This window comes from Vulpes vulpes, chromosome 11 (assembly GCF_048418805.1).
Source record: "Vulpes vulpes isolate BD-2025 chromosome 11, VulVul3, whole genome shotgun sequence".
Lineage (NCBI taxonomy): Eukaryota > Metazoa > Chordata > Mammalia > Carnivora > Canidae > Vulpes > Vulpes vulpes.
Window position 1 is genome coordinate 88,037,387 of NC_132790.1, and position 22,008 is coordinate 88,059,394.

The 22,008-nt window shown below is 34.9% G+C and overlaps 1 protein-coding gene across 4 annotated transcripts in view; it reads left to right on the forward strand.

The window, feature by feature from the left end:
- The window catches only part of RASA2 (RAS p21 protein activator 2), a 126,827-nt gene that overhangs the window by 44,687 nt on the left and 60,132 nt on the right, over positions 1-22,008 (forward strand). For all 4 annotated transcript variants that reach the window (XM_072727019.1, XM_072727022.1, XM_072727020.1 and 1 more), the window contains exon 5: positions 8,744-8,820. In XM_072727019.1, the coding sequence (XP_072583120.1) occupies positions 8,744-8,820 (77 nt within the window). The remainder of the gene's footprint in view (positions 1-8,743; positions 8,821-22,008) is intronic.

The following is a 22,008-nucleotide window of genomic DNA, read 5'->3' on the forward strand; positions in this document are numbered from 1 at the left end:
TGCAGTTTATTGAAGTTCCAATAAAAATATAAATATTAATTTACTAAAGGATATAAGGCCCGAACTCTCAGAAAGTATAAATATCTCTAGAATACTCTATGTAATTCTTAGAGATGTTATTAGAGATTAGTACTGGATAACAAGGTTTTATTTAGTAGTGTATGTAAAACTCATCTCTGAAATGTAAAAATTCTGGAAATAGTATTTAACTGTTAGAGATAATGTCAACCTTATTTTATTTGTTATGAGTGATTTTCATGACTATGAGTTATTAACCTTTACAGGCCTTTTGCTTAAATGATACTTAGATCTACTCTTTAAAATACATTTCAGAAGGAAAAGTACTTTAGTGTGTGGGAAGGATGCAGAACACCTTTCAGATTAATGTGGTACTATTGGAAATACTATTTGGCCCCAAAACTGATCTAAGAATAATAAATTAACTTTGTGAGCCTAGAAAAGATAGAAGAAACAGTGTATGAGTCATACAAATCATACTTTGTTAATAAATTTGTTCACTTGCATAAAGTTTATAAAATTTCACAAAAATATCTTGGAAATAAGAGCAATTGATGGAGCATAGGAGAAAGCTATGAAAAGGATTGAGTTCGGGATCCCTGGGTGGCGCAGCGGTTTGGCGCCTGCCTTTGGCCCAGGGCGTGATCCTGGAGACCCGGGATCGAATCCCACATTGGGCTCCCAGTGCATGGAGCCTGCTTCTCCCTCTGCCTGTGTCTCTGCCTCTCTCTCTCTCTCTCTCTCTCTCTCTGTGACTATCATAAATAAATAAAAATTAAAAAAAAAAAAAAGAAAAAAAGAAAAAAAGAAAAGGATTGAGTTCAGTAGGAATTCCCCTAATTGTTACTCTTAGTGATTAAACAGTATATATCAAGCGCAGTATTAAGTACTTAATATACATATTCTCATTCTCAGAAAAGCATTATGACATGTAGGTAGCGTTACCTCTATTTTACAGATGTAGAAAATGGATTCAGAGAGGTTAAATGACATTTCCAAAGTCAGAATATTAGGTAATGGAGTCTTGGTTCGAGTAGAGATCTAGTCTGATTCTAAAATTCCTCACCACAGTGCTTTACTGCTTTTCACTCTTTGTACTTTTGGTCATGAAAAGGCTTCAGCATTATTAGGAGAGAACATGTGAGTATAAGGAACAGAAGACTACTCAAATTAGCTCAAAGAAAAAGGGAGGGGCATTTGAAAGTTCCTAGGGAACTTTTGGAGTATAATTACAGGAACTTCAGTATGACCAGTGAGAGCTGGAAGTTGTCAGTGATTTACTGAGGAGCTACCTCTGAGATGGAGGTCAGGTTCTTGTAATGATAAACTAGATTTAATTCACATAGTCAAAATTATTTTTGAAAAGACTCTTATTTTTCATAAAGTATACTAAAATATTACGTGGTTGGTTTTTGGTTGATCACTGTGTAAAATAGTTGGCTTGCAACTATTTTATTGGAGAATAAAAAATATATATTGTATCTTTAAACTGTGGACTTCCACTCCGTGGAGTTGTATATACTGCAAGGGGTAGTTGAGAACTCAGCTCCACTGATTTGTCTCTTCCTACTCATATGTTCACTGTGCTCATTGAGTATAAGTGCTCACTGTTTAAATAGTGTTTTTTCCTTTCCCTCTCATTTTGTAAAATGAATAGTTAATATTTTCTGTCTTGCTCTCTCATTTTAATACTATTCACTTTACAAAATGAAAGGAAAAAAAAAACTATTTAACGCTGAGATTCCCTTGTATTCTGTTTGTATGTCTGATGAGATTACGTGTTTCTCACTTCTGCTTCTCTCTAACCTCTTACTGGCAGCTAAAAAAAATGCCCACATCAGCCTTTGAGTTTACGGGACCATACAACCCCTCACTTTCTAAGATCTGACTTAGTTCTCTGCCACAATTTAGAGGGTTTGGCCCAACTAGGGCCAGATGTCTACTGCATTCTAATTGGTATGATTGGGGGGATAAAGTCACTGTAGAGTATTCCATTTGGCAGCTTTGGGTAGGCATATCTTTAAGAAAGGGGTTTGGGTAGAGGAAATGACCACCATTTTTACTTCAGAGGGGAAGATGTTTGGTTTCCTAGCTCTACTTCTGATTGCCATTAGTACCCCCCCCCCCCAAACAGTTGCTAACCTGTTATCTGAGGCTCTTCATCTGTGAAATGAGAACTTGATTGTATAGGATTCCCTTCATTTGTGAAGTTGGAGGGAAGTAACATGCAGAAATGTAATTTAGCCTTTAATTGAAAAGATCCCAATAGTAGTAAGATGGGTTTTATACCAAAACAATTGAAAATTGCAAAGAACACTAAATCTCTTACCTTGGATTGTTTCCCAGATGTTTTATTATTGCCGTTAATTTTGTTAATTATTTTCAGTTTTCTTCTCAAACATTCAGGATATTAATATTTCATGCGTGTGTTCTCGACTTTTTTCCTGATGTTTTTGTTTTGCAGTTACTCTCTCTGGATTGAAATATTCTCTTCTGAACCCACTGTGATCTGCCTTCATACCCAACAGTGGGCTAGAGGGAGAGCACAAAAGGCTCTCACTAATGTTATTTCCTGTGACATTGTGTCAATAAGTCTGGCGGACATTTTTCAGTCCTCCTCTTATATGATCTTTCAGTAGCTTTTGATAATATATTGACCACTCTTTTTTTAAGCATTCTCTTTAGTTTCTGGTTGTGGTTATCATCCTACCTCACTTGGTGTTCTTTCTACTATTCTTTGCCACACAAATGAAGTTAGTTTGGATAGTGTTGGTTCCTCTATTTATAAATCCTCTTTTGGCTTCGGTGATCTGCAGCCATGCTGTTAACTATGTAGTGCTGGAACTCACAACAAACTTCAAATATTTTTTCTTGTCTTTAGTTCTTAGGTGCTGTGATAAAGAGCATGCCGTCACATAAGACTGATTAAACCATATATCTTATTTGTAGAAGTTGGTACTCTCATTAATTAAGGGTGTTTGTCTCACACAGCTTGTATAAGCAGTAAATCTAGATGTGCTGTCAATCATGTCTTCTGATGTAATTACTTAGTTAAGTCTTTACCAACAAGCTTATCTTGAATTTCTGGATCATGCCATAAGTTATTGATTGTTTTATGGTTGTTTTTTTTTTTTTAATACAGCCTCTGCCCTATTTAAGTAAGCCTTAAAAATAACAAATGCAGTGATTATACCCAATACATACATACATACATTTTTTACATGCCTGATTAAAACATAATGAATGTAAAAATATAATTCATTGTTGTAGGTTATTTATTTATTTATATTATCATGCTTGTTTTTTGTTATTTTTGTGTCTTTTAAACAGCTTATAATCCGATCTTGAGATAAATCAATATAAATTACAATTTTATTTTAATTTTATTTTTAAAATATTTTTATTCTATTTCAATTCAGTTAATTAACATATAATGTATTACTGGCTTCAGAGGTAGAAGTCAGTGATTCATCAGTCTTATATAACACCTAGTACTCATTATATCACATGCCTTCCTTAATGTTCATCACCCAGTTACCCTGTCCTCCCACTCCCCTCCCCTCCAGCAACCCTCAGTTTGTTTCCTATTATTAAGTAAGTCTCTTATGGTTTGTCTCCCTCTCTCATTTTGTGCTGTTTTATTTTTTTCTCTCTATCCCTCAGATCCTGTTTTGTTTCTTAAATTCCACCTATGAATGAGATCATATGATAATTTTCTTTCACTGATTGACTGACTTCACTTAACATAGTACCCTCTAGTTCCATTCACATCGTTGCAAATAGCAAGATTTCATTTTTTTGATAGCTGAGTAGTATTCCAGCAGGTTGTTTTTTTTTTTTAAACTTCATTTGTAAATTTGTAAACATGAAATAACAAAGGAGCCATTCTCGTTATAATAAATACTTCTTCAGTGAGGAAAAACAGATCCATCCATAAATGAGAGAGATTAAATAAAACCTTTGCTTTTCATCTGATAGCCAGTTGTTTCCAAAATGATTTAGAGTTACTTATATTTGAAAACATCTGTCAGAAATCAGTTGGGATTTTTTCCCCCCTCATATTAAGAATAAGAAAACTTTTCACCAGTCAAAATATACTGAGTTCTTTTATGTGGAATGGTTGTTACAATTTAGTGTTTTGTAATAAAAACTTTTTTAAAAAATGACTAGTCTGGAAAAGTTTTGAAGTGCGTGCATTGGGTTTTGCCTAGATACCTATTGTACACTTGAGTTTCCCAAACTATATGCTGAAATTCATATGATATCCTTTATATGGTACCATTAAAATAATCACAGATTTTTCTAGTGAACTTTTGTGTAAGTGTTATAAAGCTAGCATATAAAATACTAAACCTTCAGGATAGTTCCAGAGTAATAAAAGTTCCTAAATATGCAGTCTAGTACAAATTAATGTAATATAATTGTATATATCAACCTAACATAATCATTGCTATAAAATGCATATATAGAAGAATAGCTCCCAAGATTTGGTTTACTTTATTATTATTATTTTTTAAATCTTTACTTTTTGTAAAGATTTTATTTATTTGAGAGAGCATGCATGAGTGGGAGAGGGGTTATGGGGAAGGGATAGAGGGGCAGAGAGAAGCAGACTCCCCACTGGGCAGGGGAGCCAAAGGCAAATAAATCCTTTACCCATTGAGCCACCCAGGTACCGCAAATTTGGTTTACTTTAAAGCATATAGAATACAGTGCCAGGTATTTGATCTTCCAGTAAATATATAAAAGTATGTATTTTATATATAACTATATAAAAGATATACTGTTCTATCATTGAACCTCCTTTAGGAGATTGGAGAATAAGAAAGCAGTTGTGGAGCAAATCACATTGCATGTTTATCAAACATAGTTTCTTGTCACACTCTTGTAGTTGCTTCATTGTGGCTAATGTCTCTGTTTTCTCTGGTTGCTTTTAGGATTTTCTTTTGATCTTCAGCTTTTAGCGGTTTTACTGTGCTCTGCCTACAACTAGTTTTCTTTATGTTTATCTTATGGGTGTTCCTAGGGGCTCTTAAATCTCTGCCTTGATGTCCTCCTTTGGTTTTGGAAAATTCCAGGGAATTATTTATCTTTTTTTTCCCTCCTTCACTATTTTTTTGTCTTCTCTTCTGGGACTCCAATTACATGAATAATAGACCATTTTCCTATGTTTCCCACGTCTGTTAGACTCTCTCCCTTTCTGTGCTTCATTGTAGATATTTGCCACTGACTAATTTATCTCCCATTTCACCAGTTATTGTTTCAGCTATGGCTCATTCCCTGTTTAAATACATCTTCATTTTGGTTATTTTGTTGCCTAATTGTAAACTTTTCATTTGATACATTTTATCACATTTTTTGCAGGTGGGGTGGGGGGTGTCATTTTGTTGTCTATCTTAAAAAATGTAAGCAGCTATTTTAATCTCTGTCAGTTAACTCCAACATCTGAATCTCCTGTAAATCTGCTTTTTTTGGTTTTTGTTTTCATTTTTGTTTTTTTGTATGTAGTATTCTGACATGCTTCATAATTTTTTTTAATTTTTTTTTTAATTTTTTTTAATTTATTTATGATAGTCACACAGAGAGAGAGAGAGAGGCAGAGATACAGGCAGAGGGAGAAGCAGGCTCCATGCACCGGGAGCCTGACGTGGGATTCGATCCCGGGTCTCCAGTATCGCGCCCCGGGCCAAAGGCAGGCGCCAAACCACTGCGCCACCCAGGGATCCCTGCTTCATAATTTTTGATGCAATGCTAGACATTGAAAAATATGAATATTTTAGATAATTTGAAGTATGGGTGATATGGTTTTTTTCCTTCAGAGATTTACTTTTGGCATGTCTATAAGCGATCATCTCAATCTAGTTAGGGATTCTGCTGATTTTAGGTTAAGTTTTAGTCTTTGTAAATGCTGATCAATGTTCATCCTTACTTCTTAGGCATAGTCTTTCTGTGGTTCCAACAGAAAGCCTGCCTGTTTACCAATGGCACCCCACCTCAGTGGTTCCTGGACTCCCAATTTTTATATGCCCAGCATCATGAGACTGCCTCTTAAGCCACTGCTGAAATGTGGGAGTCCCATTCAATGAGCTTCTTCAGATGCCCACCGCAACATCTACTTACATATCATTGACCAGAATTATGTCATATCACTGTCCTTAACCACTATCACCTGGCTTCAGAGGAGACCAGGAAATGTTTTGCTGAACCCAAAACTGCCCTCTCCAAAAAAACATAAACAAGAAAACCCAGGAAAAAAAAAAACAACAACACCAAACTTATTTTGCTATGATCCAAACCTATAAAATGATAATAGATATAAATAAAACCAAACTTTTGTGTGACTGTATTAAGGAATACTAAATATTTTTTTCTAAAGTGTTCATAGATGTAGGTTTCTAACACTGAAAAGTAGCTTCAAATAATTTCTAAAGCTTTTTTTGCTAAAAATCAGGACACATTGGTAGTAGAAATTTTTAAAATCTAGATGAGCAAAAAATCTGAAATCTTACCAACCAAAGGTAATATCTATCTGTTTTTTAGTAGGTGACCTTGTAGTAAATTTATATAATAACATATATTACATTTGATTTTTACAAATTAATATATTATACACTCTGACTTGTATCTTGTTTCTTTTACTAAGTATCCTGTACAAATTCCAGTTAAAGTATACAATGAGGTAGTGTTTTACAGTTTAGAAATTATAATTTCCTTGATTTAATTCATAATGCTTTTTAATTTTAGTGTTCTATCCTAATAATACATGTCTGTGTCTGTCTGCCTGTTTTGTCTCCACTCTTCTTAATCAAGTTAAATATACAATTATGTTATTGGTGACTAACACCAAAGGAATGGTCTTTTTAACAGCCAGTAGGAGTAATGAACATAGTAGGTAGGCTCTGACTCAATGATACTGATTCCTGTTGGAATCCTATTAAATGCATATACTTTTTATTTCTAGGCTTTGCGTGATACAGTGCTAGGATTTTTAGTTGTGAATGAAATTATTATACTTTTTTTCTACTCTATTTTAACAGTTTCTTTTGTTTTAGAAATAGAGTAGATCCTAGACATTTCCTGAGAGACAGTGGGAGTGCCTTTTAGCATATAGTTTTCTACCATAAGATGCATGTATGTTTAAATAGTTAAAACTGCTTTCAGATGCAAATGTTGATGCAGTTGGCTGGGCTCACTCACTAGGCAAGTAACACGTATATGCTGGCCTGACAGCAAAGATGATTCAAAATTCTAGTTGAGTAATATTAAATATAACTACATATTATGAACCTCTTCCGGATCACTCTCAAACAGTAGGGGTAATGAATATTAAAGTAAGATTAATGAAATACCTATTTTATAAATTTAATACGATTTTATAAATATTTGTGCCTGGATTTTTAGTGGAAAATTTGCTTAATTTAGTTCGAGTTCCACCTAACTGCCAATTTTTACTACTGATGCCTTTGTTTCTTTAGAGCTTAGCTTTCTCATGCAGACTTATGCATTGAGATGCATCAATCAATGTTTATTGCTCATCACTTATTATCCATCTAATTCTAAGCTTTGTAGTTAGTGGACCTCAGATTCACTCTTACAGAGCAAGCTCTCATAAAATAGTGAAGCTGATTCAGGTTAGATTCCTGTGAAAGCATGTGTGAAAGAGGTTGTTCTCTAGAGGAACAGTGATTTGATAATAACTTTCCTATCTCTGATGAAATTTCTTATGTCATCAGGCCCTAGACATCATACCCCTGAAATCTCCATTGTGAGAATTTGTCTTGTCAGCTGGGTGACAAGCAATCACTGCTTGTCAGCAGTAATCCAGGACTGATCTTAACCATTTCAGAATTGCTCATAACCAGTTATGAATTGCTCATCACCAGTTACAGCCTGGAAATATCAAGCTCTAGATTATATTGTTGCTAAGCCTTTGTTTCATGAGAAGTTGATAGTTTGCTTTAAGTTTTTACTACTGAATTTTTAAAAAATATATTCATTAATAGTTATTGAAGAAAGTACTTAGGTATTTTCAGTATCCCATTTTTTTGTCAATTATCTTGGTCATATATTGTTATCTTTATCGTCTCCCCAACTAGACTGGCAGCTTCTTATGAGCAGTGATTGTGTTTTACACATCTATTGATTCCTACCCAGTCCCCTGTAGTACCTATTAAAATATAGTAGATATTCCATAATCCTTTATTTTCAGAAAAGTTTTGACAAATGGAATCTTCTTAGCTTTTACTTAGTTTAATTGTTTCAGAATTGTATGATTTCTTTTGACCTTTAATAATACCGCCTCTCTCTTTATTTTTATTTTTATTTTTATTTTTATTTTTTTGCCTCTCTCTTTATTGATGGTTTATCTTTTCTGGAAAAAGCATTCTTTGTTTTATAATATGCTTTCACTTCAAAATTTTCCAAAATGTAAGTGCTGTCTTTTTTTTTTTTTTAACCCATGGTAATTGAGATTCATCATACTTTTTGAACTGGATAGTAAATTCTTAGATTTGAGTACCATGTCTGATATAAGCATTTGGCTACTAGATCTACATTATTGGTCATACATTTATAGAAGTATTTAATATGGGCAAAGCCATGTGCTAGGTATCACTAAAATTTAGTTAGCGAATAACTAAATGTTATGGGTACCATTTGAAAAAGTATTTACCTTTAATGTTTTGTCAGTAGACTATTCAGTTTGCCATTTTTTTTCTCATTATAGGGTAAAGTTCATCTTGAATTAAAACTGAATGAACTGATAACAGAGAATGGAACTGTGTGCCAGCAGCTTGTTGTACAGTAAGCATATTTCTTTTACCAAAATCAGGTGGAAGTAATTCTCCATCATGTATTCTTTGAATCTTAAGCCAATATCTTATTTTATATACTTCAGAAACTTTTTTTTGGGGGGGGGGGGGGCATGAAACTCTGTTGTGTCATTCCTTTATTAAGTTGATTTCCAATTTATTTTCTCATATCTAGTCTATTCAGTTTATGGTAAGTGATTAATTCATTCAACTTTATGTATTGAATGTGGGTTAAATGATAGAGATAGGAAATAGGCTGTTACAGGATTCTGGCTAAGCATGTTTATAACTCCCTGGCAGGATGGAGGTGGAAAGGCTTCCTGGGGGAGGGCCTCTAGTGACTCTGATACCACAGAGCCAAGCATTAGGAACCCTGGAACTAAAATTAAATGGCTACCTACCGGATGTACCAGTATCCATTCTCACCTACTTTAAAATTCCTTTTACCCTCAAGTCATTTTTTTGTGGCTCAAACTTTAACTGCTCTGGAAATACAGATTTCCAAGTCCAGTCCTCTGCCTTTTCTCTTCCACCTAAACTTTTCCTCTGTGATATCAGCAAACTACTGGATATCCCTGACTTCTTCTGAATGTTTTTTCTTTGTCTTAATTGATAATCTGAATACCCTCCAAGTTATTCTTTCTACTGCTGCCTTCTCAGTTGGAGGCTGTTTTCTGCCATACCCATTTACCGTAGACTGGGGTAAATGTTACTCTCCTATTGCTGGTCCAGACTATTTCTTCTCCTTATTATGAACACCCCGGGTCCTTTGAGGCATTTTTCCTCTGTCTCTCCCTCTCTCCATTTCTCTCCCTTTCTCTTTATTTATATTTATAATACTACTTTTTTTTAGAACTCTTTTAAAGAAGGTTGCATGGGGCACCTGGGTGGCTCAGTTATTAAGTGTCTGTCTGCCTTTGGCTCAGGTCCTGGGATTGAACCCTGTGTTGGGCTCTCTCTGCTCAGTGGAGAGTCTGCTTCTCCCTCTCAGTCTTCCTCTATTCTTTCTCTCTCTCAAATAAATAAAATCTTTTTTTTTTAATAAATAAAATCTTTAAAAGAAAAAAAAGATTGCATACACCATGATCCTTATTAACATATAAGTGTGATTTCCTAAGAATAAGGATATTCTTTTAAATAACTCTAGTACAGTTATCAAATTCAGGAAGCTTTATATTATTAAAATAAAAGTATAATGTACAGTTATTCTATTCAAATACTTTAATCTACAGTTACTATATTTTGTCAATTATCCCAAAACTGTCCTTTAAGATATTTTTTCTCTGCAAGAACAGATCCAGTCCAAGGTCACATATTACATTTAGTTTATGCATCTCCTTAATCTTCATAACCAGTTAATAGTTTTTAGCTTTTCCTTATCTTTCATGGAATTGAGATTTTTAAGAATACAGGCCAGTATTTTTTTGAATGTTCCTCAGTTTGGATTTACCTAATAAAAACAGCTCAAGATTTGTGTGGAGTATTTTTTCCCTGGACTGAGAGCATATAATGAAAGAGTTTGGATTAGTTGCCTTCCACCACTCTTTACTCACTTTGGTTGTGTTACAGTGTTTGAAAGAGTTGGTTTGGTCTGGTTTGTTTGCATTCAAGTTTAATGGTTTCCCCTCATCCTCTTTGTTTGCTTTTATTTTTTAATAAGTAGAATATTAGCATGACTTCAGAAGTCAAAACTCTACGAAAAAGCATTACTCAAAGATGTACTCAGTCCTTTCTCCCTACACTCAGCTCCAGGAACCATGACCTGATTTTGGTCCCTGTAGTTTTCCCTTTTCTAAAATGTCATATGAACAGGTTCATGTAATACATGGCTTTTGTGACTGGCTTCTTTCACTTAGCATAATGCTTTTGAAATTCTTCCACATTGCACATATCAATAGCTCATCTTTTTTGGGATACTATTTAATTTACTTCTTGTCATAACTTGGTACTTATTGTAGTATGGCAAAACAATGCACAGATTGGCTTAATAAGCCCAAATTAATATAGGACATGATAGAGGCTGGATTTGAACTCTGGCAGTTTGATTTTTTTTTTTTTTGAACTTTTTTCCTTTGGGATAATCATAGATTTTTAAGAAATTACATAGTACAGAGAAGTCCTATGTACCCTTCATTCAGTACCCCTCAATGGTTACATTTTATATAACTATAATACAATTTAAAAATCAGGAAATTGATGTTCAGTGTACAGCATATTTTATATCATTTATCATATCTGTAGATTTGTGGTAACAGCCGCAATCAAAATACAAAACTGTTCTAGAACCATAAAGATCTCCTTTATGCTACCCTGTTATAATCACACCCACTCCTTCCCCTACTACCATCTGTAACCTTTGGCAACCTCGTATCTGTCTCTAGATCTATAATTTTGTCATTTCAAGAATGTTATGTAAATGGAGTCATATCATATATGACCTTTTGAGATAGGCTTTTTTCAATCAGATCCATCCAGTTGTATGTAGTTTCTTAAAAATAGAGTATAGTTGGGTGTCACTTTTTAAAATGCACTCTGCCAATCTGTCTTTTATTTAGTCTTTTATTTATAACATTTTATTTATAAAATGTCTAAATGTTTTATTGTCTTTTATTTATAACATTTACTTTTAATGTAATTACTGATGTGTTAAGCTTAAATCTGCCATTTTTTGGTTTGTTTTCTATTCTCTATCTTTACCTGGTTTTTTTTCCTCTCTGGGTTCCTTGAACATATTTTTAGAATTCCATTTTGATTTATTTTTACTGCTTTTCTATCTATAGTTTTTTAATTGTATAGCTTTTTAGGCATTTTTTTTGGTGATTGCTCAAGGTATTACATTGTACATGTATAGCTTATTGTAGTCTACTGGTATTGCCATATTACTGGTTAGAATAAAGTGTAGAAACCTTACCATCTTTTAAATTCCTTTACTCTCCACCACTTATAATATAATTGTCTTAAATATTTCTTTTGTATACATTGAGAACCACATATAATTTTTTGCTTCAGCCATCTAACAATTTAGAAAAATTAGAAAAGAAAGGAAGACTTAAGTTCCTTGTATTTACCCATGTTTTTGTTCTTCCCTTATTCTTTTTTTCCTTCCTATTTTTTAGGATTCCTTCTTTTACCACTGTCTTTATGTTTAGAGAATCTCCTTTTACTGTTCTTATAGGGTAGGTCTGTAAGTGACATACTCTTTTAGTTTTCCTTTATCTGAGAATATCTGCATTTTTTTTTTCTTTATTCCTGAAGGATATTTTCAGTGGATATAGAATTCTTCATTGACACCTGTTTTGTTTGTTTTTTTTGTTTTTTGTTTTTTTTTCCCAGTGCATGAAAAATATGTCACTCCCTTCTGGCCTTTTTGTTTTTTAAATTAACTATAATTGTTTTTCCTATGCAGGTAATGTGCTTTTTCTCCCTGGCTGTTTTCAAGAGCTTTTCTTTGTCTTTGGTTTTTTATGTGTTTCATTTGGACTATGAGGTATTTTGGTATAGATTTCTTTGGGTTTATCCTTTTTGGTGTTCAATCAACTTCTTGAATATGCATGTTTATGTCTTTACCAAATATGGGAATTTTCAGTCACTATTTCTTCTAATACTTTATCAGCTTTGCAATCTTTCTTCTTTCCTCTTGAGATTTAAATGGCATTAATGTTAGATTTCTGTTATAGTCCCACAGGTCCCCGAGGTTTTGCTCTTTTTTTTTTTTCCAGTCTGTATTCTCTCTGTTGTTCATGTTGAGTAATTTTTGTTGTTTTGTCTTTTTAGCTCACTGATGATTTCTTCCATCCCCTCCATTCTGCTGTTGAGCCCATATATCAAAGCTTATAGATTTAAGTGTCAGAATTTCCATTTGGTTCTTCTTTGTATCTTTTATGTCTTTAATGACTTCCTACTTTTTTCCTGAAACTTTCTTTTTTCATTTATTTCAGATGTGTTTGTAAATGTTCATTGAATCATTTTTATGATGGCTGCTTTCACATCTTTGACAGATAATTCCAACATCCATGTTATCTCAGTGTTGTCATCTGCCGATTGTTTTTTCTCATTTAAAGATGAAGATTGGTGTTTCGGTATGAGTGATTTTCAGTTTTACTCTGGACATTTTGGGTATTATGTTATGAGACTCTGGATCTTACTTAAATATGCTGTTTTAGCCAGACTCTTTGACATTCTGCTGGTGAATGGAGAGGAGTGCCTATTCATTACTGTCAGGTACAGGTAGAAATGCAGGTTCTTGACTCAACCTCTGCTAATACCCCTGGGGAAAGAGTGAGTAGAGTTCTTTCCTCAGAATTATTACTGAATGAGAGTGGTAGTTTAGGCTTCCCTTAATCTTCTCTTGTGGCCACTCTGGCTGGAATGGAGAAAAATGCCTTATTACTGCTCCATTGTGGCCTCCATTGACACGATGGTTGAGAGGATTTAATAGTTACCCCTGTAGGTGGTGAAGGTCTTGCCTTTCTACTCAGCCTTCTCTGACATTACCCTGTCAGGAAGGGGGAGGAGTGCCTCATTGCTACAACGGTGGGGATGAAAATCCAGGCTCCTCATGTGGTCTTTGCTGACACCATTGGGGGAAGGGGCTTGTTACAGCTTGTCAAATGTGGAAGTCTAGGCTCTCTCCTCAGCCTTTGGTCTTTGTTGATGGAGGTTTGGGTGGAGCTACAGTATTTTTCATGGTGTTTGATTAGAGTAAGTGGTTTTTTATTGTCTAAAAATGGTTTCTGTCCGCCGGGACACCTGCACCCCGATGTTTCTAGCAGCAATGTCCACAATAGCCAAACTGTGGAAGGAGCCTCGGTGTCCATCGAAAGATGAATGGATAAAGAAGATGTGGTTTATGTATACAATGGAATATTACTCAGCCATTAGAAACGACAAATACCCACCATTTGCTTCAATGTGGATGGAACTGGAGGGTATTATGCTGAGTGAAGTAAGTCAATCGGAGAAGGACAAACAGTGTATGTCCTCATTCATTTGGGGAATATAAATAATAGTGAAAGGGAATATAAAGTAAGGGAGAAGAAATGTGTGGGAAATATCAGGAAGGGAGACAGAACATAAAGACTCCTAACTCTGGGAAATGAACTAGGGGTGGTGGAAGGGGAGGAGGGCGGGGGGTGGGGGTGAATGGGTGACGGGCACTGAGGGGGACACTTGACGGGATGAGCACTGGGTGTTATTCTGTATGTTGGTAAATTGAACACCAATAAAAATTAATTTATTAAAAAAAAATAAAAAATAAAAATAAAAATGGTTTCTGTCTTGCTAAGCTGCCCAGTTCCTGGTCCTTTGGCTAGAGAGAGCTGGCTCTTAGGGCATTTTTTGTCCATGCCCACTGGTGTTTCCAGGTTGGTGGCTTCTCTAGCACTCAGAGATACATAAAAAAAAAAAAAAAAAAGCCCAGGGAATTCACTCCCATGTCTTCCCTTGGGTTCCAAGATCTCTAATCAATTTGCTCCTCTTTTTAGAGTTTTCTTATGGTTCTTATATATTTAATGCCCAAGATTTTTAGCTATATTTAATGGGGGACTAGGGGGGCATGCATTGACTCCATCTTGACTTGGAACTGGAAACTATTTTTTTTTCTTCTCGAGTAGTATTCCATTTGTTTATCCACTGGTTGACAGATATTTGAATTGTTTCCAGTTTGAGACTACTGTAAAGAAAGCTTGAGGGCTCCAGAAAACCCTGGATATGGTAGGGAAAAAAAGTAAAAAGAAAAAGCTGCTCTAAATGTTTACAACCAGGTCTTTATATGGGCATATATTCTTTCCTTTTTTCTCTTCTTTTCCACTTAAACCTCCACAGTCCATACTCATTGGCATATGACAGCAGAGCTCCAGTAGCAGTTTTGTGGAATTTTTTGATATCTCAACTTTTTTTTTTTTTAATTTTTTTCAACTTTTTTTTTTTTAAGACTTATTTATTTGAGAGAGAGAGAGTGTGTATAAGCAGGGGGAGCAGCAGAGGGAGAAGCAGGCTCCCCGCTGAGCAGGTAACCTGATGTGGGGCTCAATCCCAGGATCCTAGAATCACACCCCAAGCCAAAAGCAGACATTCAACCAGCTGAACCACCCAGGCACCCTAATTTCTCAACTTTCAGAGGTATTCTCTGTTTTTCAGTAATGCTGAAGGCATGTTTTTATGTAATGTTTTCTTGTGCCACTTGCTGAACTTACAGTTGGTGGGTAATGTGCGGAAAGGTTCATATCCTAGTAGTTACTATTATCTTCTAGACCTGGAAGTTCCCCACTGCAGCACTTCTTAAATTTCTGTAAGACTTCAGTCCAGTGATCTCTACCACATTCTTACCTGCTTTTATTTTTCACTTCCCTCAAGGTCTTTTTTCCATGATCTATCACTATCATCATTTTTTCTTGTGGGTTCCCTAACTTCCTTGCTCTTTTCTTCATGCATCCTATTTATCTGGAACAATCCTAGTATGAATGAACTCAGTTTCTTCCTCTGCATTCAGTCTGCACTTGAATATTACTGGAAAAAAATCACACAGACTGATTTTACTTTAAATTCATGATCACAAACCTTGCATGGGTACTTAAACTGCCCTGGAATTTTACTGTGCCTCTCTAATAATACCTGTGAGGTTTTCCATCATTATAGACTGTAAATTGGTCACATTTTCCTGATCTAAATCTGCAAACCTGTATTGGCACCTATCTTTCTGTCCTTACGTTATAGTAGAGAAGATGCCCCTTTTCTTATTGGGGGTGAATTCTTCTATCTGAGCTCTGGATTCCATCTTATTTCCCATACTCAAGGACTTTGCTCCTTTAGTTACTCCTTCTGTTTCATCAGCTTCACCTTCTCTTTTATTTTTTTATTTTTTAAAAATTCCTTATTTACTTTTTTTGACACAGAGAGAGCAAGCATGAGCACAAGCAGGGGGAGTGGCAAACAGAAGGAGAGGGAGAAATAGGCTCCCCACCAAGTGTGGAGCCCAACGTGGGGCTTGATCCCAGGACCCCGGGATCATGACCTGACCTGAAGGCAGTAGCTTAACTGACTGAGCCACCCAGGTGCCCTTCACCTTCTTTTAGATTGTTCTCATCAACATGGAAGACATGTTCTAGAATCTCCTATCCTAATAGGCATGCCTTTCCAGACTTCATCTCTGCTTTACTCCCCCAGCTATCATCCTCATTTCTCTCTTCTCCTTTGAAGGCAGACTTTTCAAAATAAAATTGTCTAATAGACAATAGGGTTGTTTGAGTGTGTATACTAGTTCTCTTCACACAGAAGGTCAAGAACCAGTCCTGGATGTCAACCCAGTAGCACTGAACGTACTTAGCATCCATATCTTGGTTTATAAATATCATTCTCCAGTCAATACTGTCCAGTAGATCTTTTTGTGATGATGAAAATGTTTTATAACTTAACTGTCCAATACGGAGCAACTAGACATATGTAGCATTCGTTGAAAGCTTAAACTATGGCCCATACAACTAAAGAATTGGATTTTTAATTTTGTCCAATTTTATTTGTTTAAATTCAATTAATTATATAATTAATATATAATGTATTATTAGTTTCAGAGGCAGAAGTCAGTGATTCATCAGTCTTATTTAATACCCAGTGCCCATTATAATTTTGCCCAATTTTAATTAATTTAAATTTAAATAGCCACATGTGGGTAAAGACTACAGTAGAAGAGCTCCTCCAATAAAAAGAACCTGAATTTTTTTTAAGTGTTAGCTGATTTTAGGACTTGAACATGGAAAATACAAGATGAGATCAGAACATCTGTGGAATCAGAAAGTAAGAAAATGCTAAAAATAGTAATAATAATAATGAGGGCATGTAGAAAGGACATTGAAACTAACTTGAAGGAGCTCCAAGTAACCAAACTGGGACAATTCAAGCATCAAAATAAATAGTGATAATTACAGAATAAATCCATGAGCCAGTACTATAGAATAAAATATCCATGAGCCAATGCTAACATATAAATAAACAAACAGGAGAAAGGACTACTTTTTCTTATAGCAGAATTCTATTTAATGAATGTAGGACAAATGATAGCAAAAGAAAATCAACATTGGCAAACACTATAATAATGATAATAGGTGCAGGGATAAATCATCTATGGATGCTAAATAAGTGGGCATAAATATGAAGACAGTATATTTGCATAGTCTCAAAGACTCTCCCCATAAGACGTCTGAAAGATACCAATTTGACTGTGTGACCGAAGTGAATATCACTGGTGGTGAGACATCCAGCTTCCTAGTATGATGACACCAAGATGCATCATCTCAGTCTAATTATGAGGAAACATCAAGTTCAAATTAAGGAATATTCTACAAAAGAACTGGCTAGTAGTGGCAAGATCATGGGTCAAGGAAGATAAACTAAGGAAGTGTTAGAGGATGAAAGAGATTAAGAGGACATGACAGCTAAATGCAGTGTGGACCAGAAAAAGGACATAGGCAAAATTTGAATAAAATCCATAAGATTAGTTACTGTTATCATTAACAGTGTATTAATGTTATTTTCCTGTTTCTGTAGTTTTACTCTGGTTGCACAAAGTATTAATACTGGGTTGATGGATATATAGGAACTGTATATATCATTTTGCAACTTCTTGAATGTCAGAAGTTATTTCAAAATAAGTTAAAAAAATTGTACCTTGTGTATTTAACTTGGGTCTTTTTACTGAACTCTGCACTCATATGTCCACCTGCCTTTTTGGCAATTCCACTTTTGATGTCTCACAACATTGTAAATTTAATACATTTGAAATTGAATCATGGACTGTCGTATCTGTACAGCTCTTCCCCATAGCCTTAACAGTTGGAACCACTGTGCACCTAATCAAACAAGCCAGAAATCTGGAAATCATTTAAAAGCTTTTCTCCTCTCTTCCCCCACACATTAGATCTATTTCTTATTGATTATATGAAATATTTCTTTAATTTTCTTTATTTTTTAAGTTTTTTTTTAACTAATTTATTTATTTATTTATGATAGTCACAGAGAGAGAGAGAGAGAGAGAGAGAGAGAGAGAGGCAGAGCCACACAGGCAGAGGGAGAAGCAGGCTCCATGCACCGGGAGCCCGATGTGGGACTCGATCCCAGGTCTCCAGGATCGCTCCCTGGGCCAAGGGCAGGCACCAAACCACTGTGCCACCCAGGGATCCCCTTTCTTTAATTTTCTAATTTTTAATATCTAATGACATCTTCAAACCAACAACCATTTGTTCCCTTGACTATTCCAGTAGTCTCAGCTGGCTTTATACTCTGCAGTCCCTTTTCTCCATAGTAGCCCAGAGCTGGCTTTTAAAACATAAATTAGGTCCTGTCATTACCCTGCTGAAACACTTAATGATTCCTGTTGTATTTAGAATAAGATCCAAGCCCCTTAACTTGGCCCGTGAGATCCCACATATTCTGACCCTGCCCGCCTCTCGGATTTCATCTTGTGGTTTGCTTCCTCTTGTTCATATGTTCCCTGGCCTTCTCTCAATTCCTCAAATATGACATACTCTTCCTGTTCAGAGATGCACATCTGCTGTCCTCTTTGTCTGGCATGCCAATTCTTCTTCTATCTGGTTCCTTCTCATCCTTTAAGTTTCAGCTTAAATACAATTTATTTTAATATAGGGCACCTTGTTCTTTTTTTCTTCATAGCACTTGCCACTATTTGTAATTAATTATTTTTTTCTATATTCTTGCTCATCATCTGTTATTTCAAGTAGACTCTAAGCTCCATGAGAGCAGAAACCATGTTTCTCTTATTCACCTCATCACCCCCAGAGTCTGGCACTAAAAGGCACTAAGTAACTCTTTCAAACAACTAAATGAAGAAAGAAGGTGTAACATTTGTCTTCTTAAAGGACTAACAGAAAGTAGCTATCCTAGAAAAGGTGAGATTTTTTTTTTCCCTAGAAGAAAAGGACAATATAGGCAAAAGTATGGAGGAAAAAACATCATAATGAGAGAGGGAGGGAGGATAATTAAAAGTAGTTTGATATTGCTGAGCATGTAAAGCTTGACTCAAAGATTGGTCAGATACAAAAAAACAAAAACTAAGATTGGTCAGATAATGATGAAATAGGCTGAAGCCAGATCTTGGAGGGTCTTTTGTACCATAGGAACTTATTATTAAACTTAAAGAGCTCATGGAACTCTTAAAAGATTTTAGACAATAGAGTAGTATGGACAAATACGGATTTTAGAAAGATCAGATATGTGACAGCAGAGTTACTTCTAGTAACTGGGAAGTGAATTTGAAGGGTGTTGGGATAATCCAAGTAAGATATGGTGGATTCCACACCTGAACTGTTAGAGAAATGAGAAAAGAGAACAAATGAGATATTTAAAGAGTAGCATCACTAAAACTTACTGATTAGGTGTAGAAAGTGAGGAAGAAGGAGGAATCTGAGGTGCCTCCTAGATTTCTAGATTGTGTTACTAGGTGGGTGGTAGTTTTACAACAAAGAAAATTCTAGAGGAGAAGCTCCTTTAATAAGAGATGGTAATGAGTTGAGTTTTAGCTGTTCTTGAACATCTAGCTAGGGATTTCCGTCAGGCTTGTAGATATAAAAATCTTAAACTCTGGTGAGATCTTATATAGAAATGTAAAAGTTGGTGTTAGTTGTAGCCATAAGAATAAATGTGATAAAAACAACCTTAGAGGAAGGTTATATAGTGCAAAGACAGTAGCTAAGAATAGCTCCAGTAGAACAGCAAATGAGGAAAACACGAGGGAGATAGGTGATACGAGGAAAATTTTGTGAGTGAAGGCCAGGAAAACCAAGAAAGAAGGGGTCTTTAAGGAAGGAGGGAATGATCAAAAGTATTGCATACAGCCAAGAAATCCAGTAAGAAGAGCCCTGAAAAATATGGATAGCTTTTGACACTCAGGGGACTTTAATGAGGAGAGTTTCCAGAATGAAGAACGTAGAAAAAGTAGATTTCATTAAGGTGAAGAGTGAGAGAGATGTCAAATCATTTGGAAAAACAAACAGAAAAATTAAATCGGTACAGGGTGACATGAAGTTCAAGCAGTGTTTTTATATTAGAGAAACAGGCTGAGGGAAAGAACCAGACAGAAAAGAAACAAATTGAAAAATGGTTGTTGCTAGTATATAGAAATTTTAAAAAATAGTTTATATTCTGCAACCTTGTTACATTTTACTGATTAATTTATAGAGTCTGTAGGATTTTGTACATAGATGATTGTATCATCTGTGAATAGACAGTGTTGCTTCTTCCTTTTTAGTCTGGATACGACTTATTTCTGTTTCTTGTCTGATCACACAGGCTAGAACCTCCAGTGAATAGATGCAAGAGCAAACATTTTCGTCTTATTCTTTATCTTAAGGGGAAAGCATTCAGTTTTTTTTTTTTTTTTTTTTACCATTAAATATGACATTAGCTGTCGTTTATCAGGCTGAGAAAATTCCTCCCTGTTCCTGGTTTGTTGAGAATGTTTATCAGGGATGGATATTTAAATGATCTTACGCCTTTTTTTTTTTTTTTTTAAAGATTTTATGTATTCATTCATGAGAGACACAGAGAGAGAGAGGTAGAGAGACAGGCAGAGGGAGAAGAAGTCTCCATTCAGGGAGCCTGACATGGGACTTGATCCCAGGTCTCCAGGATCATGCTCTGGGCTGAAGGCAGAGCTGAGCCACCCAGGCTGCCCTGATCTTATGCCTTTTCTGTTTTCAGCTGTTAATATGGCAAACATTGTTGGCTTGATTTGCTAAAATTTTGTTAAGGTTTTTTTGTATCTATGTTTATGAAGGATGTTGGTCTATAGTTTCCTTGTAATGTTTTAGAATCAGGAATAATATGTTCATTGAATGAATTGGGAAGTATTCTCTTTTTTTTTTTTCCCTTCAATTTTCTGTTTGGTTTTGTTTTTTTGTATATGATAGATAAAATTTATTTTTTACATGAATAGTATAAGAATTTACGAGCAAAGCCATCAGGGCCTGAATTGACTTTGTTTTGCTTTTTGGTGAAAAGACTTTTAACAGGGAATTCAGTTTTTAAATATATATAATATATATATATATTTAAATAATATATATTTATTATTATATTATATATTATATATTATATATATTATATATATTTATATATAAATAATATATATATTTAAAGATATATATATTTAAAGATTTAAAGATAAAATATATATATATATATATTTAAAGATTTTATTTATCTATTCATGACAGACACAGAGAGAGAGAGAGAGAGAGAGAGAGGCAGAGACACAGGCAGAGGGAGAAGCAGGCTCCATGCAGGAGGCCTGATGTGGGACTCAATCCAGGACTCTAGGATCATGCCCTGGGCTGAAGGCAGGCGTTAAACCGCTGAGCTACCCAGGGATCCCCCAGAATTCAGGTTTTTAAATAGATACATAGTTATTTAGGTTTTTTTTTTTTTAGTAATCTTTGGTAATTTGTATCTTTCAAGACCTTAAAGAAATATTTTTTTATTTCATTGATTCTTACATTTTTTTCTATTTTGATTCCCATTCTGTTTTTGTTTACTTTAGGTTTGTTTTTCTTTTCTAAGTTTCTTGTGATGGAGGCTGAAGACAGTGACTGAAAACCTTTCTTTTTTCCTAATGTAGGTGTTCAGTGCTATCCCTTTTCTTCTGAGTACTGGTTTAACAGCATCCTTCAAATTTTAATATGTTGAGTTTTCATTTTAATGAAACTCAAAATACTTTAGTTTTTCTTTTATTTTTCAACCCATGGATTATTTATATATAGCAGGTTTGGGGCTTCCACCATTTGTCATCCTGCTGATGTCACTCTCCTGTCTTCAGTGATTTTTATCATACAGTTTAAAATGTTCTCCAATGGCTCAGTGGTTGAGTGTCTGCCTTTGGTTCAGGTCATGATCCCAGAGTCCTGGTATATATGGATATATATATATATATCATGAGTTATTTTGTTTCCAAGTATTTGAGGATTTTCCTGATATTTTCTTGCTGTTTCTAATTTAATTCTTCTGTTGTCAACGTATTTTGTATGATCTGAATACTTCTCAATTTGCCAAGACTTGTTTTTGGACATACAGTGTCATTTAATCTTGTTACATGTTCCATGTGCATTTGGAAAGATATGTGTTCTCTGCTTTGGGTGGATAGAGTTTTTTTTTTTTTTTTTTTTTTTTTTTACTT